Raw genomic sequence first — 5,415 nt, forward strand, 5'->3', positions numbered from 1 at the left:
CAAGAACCCAGAGTTCCTGGAAACCACAACATTCCTTGTGTTTGAGCACACTTAGCAAATAAAGCTGGATTTAATTATTATAAAATACATGTTTTGCACATTTTTTCATTTTATTGAAGTTTATGAGCTGAAATAAAAGGTGCACTTCATACTACTTTACTATTGTGAGTTACAGTATCTACTAATAAAGGTTTAACATAACATTAGCCGATAACATTAGCGCCTTCTAGTGGATAGATATGCGTGTTATCATGACTAACAGGAAAGTCAGATCAATCGTGTCAGAGCTGACGAGTGGAATTTTATTCAGTGTAGTCATGTTTCTGGGCACAAACTTGTGAAATACCATAAGTTTGGTATAAACTATATTATCAGTTAAACAGACGACGGTGTAAAACGTCGTTTAAGACGCGTATTATCATGAGTGAAAACGTGACGCGAGTTTGTTCCTGAAGAAGCGCTTGAAATTCGTAATATAGAACGGTTGCTAGGCGCTGATATCTGTTCATCAACAATAGGGAGGTGTTGTGTTAGGGAATACGTTTACAGTAAGGCGGCAGATCTGGAAGAGCAGAGAGGGGGAGGGGAAGAGCATTTGTAGTACCAGGAATAGTATTACTGACAACCTACCCTTACTGGAACCCTAGTGAGGGCGGAGCTAAACTAGAACATGACTAGGAGGCCACTACAAATAACAGAGAACTTCAGCACGGCGGAGTGAAGGAACACTAACTTCTCTGAACAAGACACCAGAGTTCACGCAGTCAGTTCACGAGTAGAGACTTACTACTTTGGATATTACAAAAAGTTCTCATCTACTAAACGAGACTCAAAGGTAAGAGAGACATTCCAAATCTTTTTTTGTAGCTTTTGATAATTTAATTTAACTCAAATTAGACTATTTATAAGGTGCTTTATAGAGCTTATCTTTAAAATCATTTTATGATAAAGACTTTATTTACCTTATATAAACGTACAAATCTTACATTTATCTTGTTGATTATGTATGAAGGACTAAGTAAAAGTTATGCCAACAAATCATAATTACATACTAGAAAAAGTTGGGTGTTATAGAACATTATCACGTACCCGTAACCTCCATACTTTATACAGTTGTTCACTAAAAGTATGTTTTTTTGTGGTACTAATCTAAAATTATTCTCCTCACAGACTCCTGTTGCCAGCTTTAAGAGGCTCACTCTTTCACCGTAATCACCAGAGCTGCACACTGCGTGGTATTCCCGGCAGCTCAAGGTTTGTGCGTAGCGCCATGGTAACCCACAGCAAGTTTGACAACGCAATGAGCAGCAGCCTGTTTGACGCAAACATGCGGCTGCCGTCTCACCGTTACAAAACCTTCAGCTCGAAGCTCCAGTACCAGATGGTGCAACACGCCGTCAGGATGCTCCAGGAGAGCGGCTTCTACTGGGGCTCCATCAGCGGCAAAGAAGCCAATCACTTGTTGAACTCCGAGCCCAGCGGGACCTTTCTGGTCCGAGACAGCTCGGACAACCGGCACTTCTTCACGCTCAGCGTCAAGACCGAGTCGGGCACCAAGAACCTGCGGGTGCAGTGCGACAACAAGTCTTTCTTCCTTCAGACGGACTCCAAGAGCATGCAGTCGGTGCCTCGCTTCGACTGCGTGCTGAAGCTCGTCCATCACTACATGCCCTCGTCTAGGAGCTCTCTGTCTATTGGAAACTCGAGGAACTCGTACTACATCTACACAGGGGGGGAGAAGATCCCTCTGGAGCTGTTGAGACCCCTTCCTTGCACAATGTCCTCCCTGCAGCATCTATGCAGGAAGACCGTCAATGGACATATAGACGTTTCCAGCAAAAGAGACCAGCTGCCTCAACAGCTGAAAGACTTCTTGCAAGAGTATGACGCTCCCATTTAAAGAGCACTGATGGGAGCTGAAGCTAGCTTGACGGGTCTCAAAGCCCTTTCGGAAGCTTGTCGGACCAAGAAGTATTGAGCTGTTCATGAGTACATGGAGTTTGCCAGTCAACCGTGTGTGGTCATGAGGACTATCACTGATGCATTCTTACGTGACTGATCTTGAAGCGCTGTGGTTCTTGCCATAACAGTCTCCACGAATGGACGTTTGTACCGTTTTCTGTACCAGTGCCAGTATCGTAACCCACTCTGTGGGCACCAATCACTGCCTCTGCACTGCCCCGAATCTGTGAGCTCCGCCAAGCAGGGAGACAGCAAGCCATTTAACAGAAATCAGCCGCCGCCTTCTTCCAAGTAAATATTTGTGCCTTTCAAGGGAAAAAGGAAGAAGTGAGTAACAGCATAGCACTGAGGCATGGCAGACATGCCGTTCTGGAGTTCAGATAAAACACGCCAAGACTGAACGCAGATAAAGATGGACACATGTCAAAATTCTGCTTGTACTTGAAAAAGCGACACTTTGGAACAAAACGTCTGTGTTTTTAGAGTTGACAGGTGGTTTGTGTCAGAAGCAGTTCAAACTGCTTGTTATTGAATGTATTAACATACATGAGTGCTCTGTGTCTACAGATCACCCGTGTTTTACCTTGTCACACATGATGCTGTTTACATACATGAAGATGAATTTAGATCGGTTATCTTTTGTAAAGACATCTCATCCATGTTTTGATGTTACATATTTATATTTATAATGACAAGAAAACATTTCAATAATTTATTAAAGAGCACTATTTTTGTACAAATATACTCCACGTCTTTGCCTTTGTCATTTCTCACAATGTTTCACCTCAATTTCACACTGGAAATGTCTGAAATAGTTGAAAATGTAGATGAATCAGAGTTGCCGGCGCCTATGATTCAGATTCCTGCAGCGCCTCGCCTGGAAGGGTTAAAGTTGATTCAGAGATATTCACTTTAGTGAGCGGGAATGATCCTCCCCTCGCGCTCTCTGACAAGGCCCTTCCAGTAAGACTCTAACTGTAATCCCGAGCTTCCTCATATCAGTTTTAAACTATTTAAGAGAACAACCTTTGACAACAAAAGCGACTTAATATCTCATGCGGGAATGGATAAGCAGATTACATAAGAGGAGAAAAAATAACTAATTGTTTCTTGAGCGTGTTGCTATTTAAAAAATAATTGACAGTTTACAAAACGTAGAACGTTTACAAAACGTCTTTAACATAATCCTACTAGCCAAAGGTTCAAATACACCTACTTGTTCTTCATTATTTACATTTCTCAAAACTATGACAACTCAAATGGAAGTGTTGTTTTTTCTTTAACTCATATGACTTCTTGTTGACTTCTTTTCCTTCACATTTCACTAAAACCAACAAAATAAATCAACAAAAATCCAATAAACAAATAAAATTATTTTAGTAAAGAAATTCGTATAGAAATACAATTTATATTTAATTAAAATTCAAGTAAAACCATCAAAACTAAAAAAAGTAAATGTTCAGTCCTTTAACTGGTAGTGTGAGAATAGCAACAGCTGATGTCTCACTTTTTTTTTTCTTTTTTTATAAACAAGTGTAGGTTTACTTGGTAGAGACTACGATAAAGGGGAAGAGGTGTGACTGCAGCAACTCTTTTGAACTCAGTCTTCTGGGAAACCAATCAGGTTTCTAAAGTCACGCTGTGTTGTGGTGTACCTAACAGGACTGGAATGTACTGTACTTACACAGCTGGGGAGTGTGTGTTTCTGTGTGTGTGAGGGTTTGTCTGAGAATGTGTGATAGGGAGTTATTGTGTTTATATGAAGAGAATGTGCACGTGACAGCTGGTACATTGCCAGAATCAATATATCGTCACAATGGGTAAACAAAAGTCATTCATATCTTCAGACCTTGATAAAAATTTTAGCCTGTGTGTTAGTCAAAAAATCGAGAATTTAGCCCTCGACAGCCCTAACTTTTCTGGTCGTTCATTTTAAACATTAGTCGACTATTAGTCACACGTTTATTTATAATCCACATAAATCATAATAATGAGCCTTTAATTGCCTACATAGCCTAATAAGAAAAGCTTGCCACAGCACATCGGCAGATATAGAAAACTGTAAGGAGGCTGCATTAACATTTTAATAATTTATTGATAAACTAGTGCTTTCTTTGTTTTTGACTTAAGAGGTGAAGTCGGCGACACTGACTCGTCATCTCCGCAGCAGTGATTCGCCCATATGCGTGTTTCAATTGGATTACATCATCTGAGAATTAAATTAATTTGTTTATTTAAAAGTACACATTTCACTCCCTATATTTTTCATGTCTGTAAGGCAATTATACACGGAGTTTCGAAGTTTCGTGCTCAAGTTCACGGCATCCTGTTTGCCTTAATTATTTTACAAAAGCGCAACGTTTCGTTGTTATTGTGAGTGCACACAAATAAACGTAGAGTCTTCACAGATTCGAAATATATATTACTCTTATCTGTATGACCAAAAATGATGGAGTATTTTAAAAGCAAGCGACCACACTGGCTCCTCCATCTGTCACGAAGTGAGCATGCTACTATTCAGCTTCCACACTCTGCACAGACACTTGATTAGCGCACATTTTTCTAGGTTAACATTAGATTGAGCGGCTGTACTTACATATTTCAGATGAAAAGCCATATTTGTGGTCGATGAATGATAGGTGAGCATTTTGATGTACTATTTTACCACATAGAACGGCCGTTAAGGAACTGTCCGTCACGGACTGTGAGACTTTGCCACTTTCATTTTCTGCGACTAAGCGACTAATAAAATTACGGTCGACCAAGTCTCTTCTCATCGACTAATGGTCATTTTTTTATTTGTTTACTTCAATGAAAGAAATTTACTAGTTCTATAATTAATAGACCAAGTTTGGGTATATGAGTTTATCGTCATGAAAAATTCACAAAAAACGTTTTAAATTTTTATATGAAACATACATATATATTTCCAAACATTTTCTACTGTGAGAAAATCGAAACTGTAAATCCAAATAAGTTGTGTTCCAAATTTGAAGTTGGTATTAAAAAAAAATAGTAAAATAATTTCAGTAAGATTTTGTTTAGGGGCGCAGGATCAAACGTGATGAATTTCTTTTACTAATTGTTTCCATTGTGCCTTATGACCACAAGGTGACATTTTTTCAGGACCATTTAATTTTTTGAATCATATTCATGATTTTTTATTTATTTATCTATTTATTTGTGCATGTTCACATAGCAAGTGCCAAAGCCACTGGAATGGTTTTGTTCCATTCCAATAAAGTAAAAAGTCAAAAAATAACCAAAGAGCACCAGAGATTAAGTTGCTGTTTAGTAAACACTTTTCCACTGAATGCCACACTTACATAACTACAGTGGCCCATGCTTGTTCAAGCTCAAACTTGAGTTCTGCTTGCACGCAGTACCAAGTCATCCAATGTTGTTATAATACTCTTCATTTCATGTGCTTTCAACCTTATAAGACATATTACT

General features: G+C 39.0%; 1 protein-coding gene across 1 annotated transcript; it reads left to right on the forward strand.

Annotated features, from left to right (window-relative positions):
- The first annotated feature begins 687 nt into the window (after positions 1-687).
- Positions 688-2,706, forward strand: socs3a (suppressor of cytokine signaling 3a). Its single transcript, XM_051106428.1, has 2 exons — positions 688-835; positions 1,171-2,706. Exon 2 carries the CDS (start codon positions 1,271-1,273, stop codon positions 1,898-1,900), a length of 630 nt encoding a protein of 209 aa, XP_050962385.1. The 5' UTR covers positions 688-835; positions 1,171-1,270; the 3' UTR covers positions 1,901-2,706.
- Positions 2,707-5,415: the final 2,709 nt, after the last annotated feature.

This window comes from Labeo rohita, chromosome 3 (assembly GCF_022985175.1).
Source record: "Labeo rohita strain BAU-BD-2019 chromosome 3, IGBB_LRoh.1.0, whole genome shotgun sequence".
NCBI classification, from domain to species: Eukaryota; Metazoa; Chordata; class Actinopteri; order Cypriniformes; family Cyprinidae; genus Labeo; species Labeo rohita.

Coding starts and splice junctions, on each gene's coding strand:
- socs3a (XM_051106428.1), top strand. CDS start 1,271: ATGGTAACCCACAGCAAGTTTGACAACGCAATGAGCAGCAGCCTGTTT.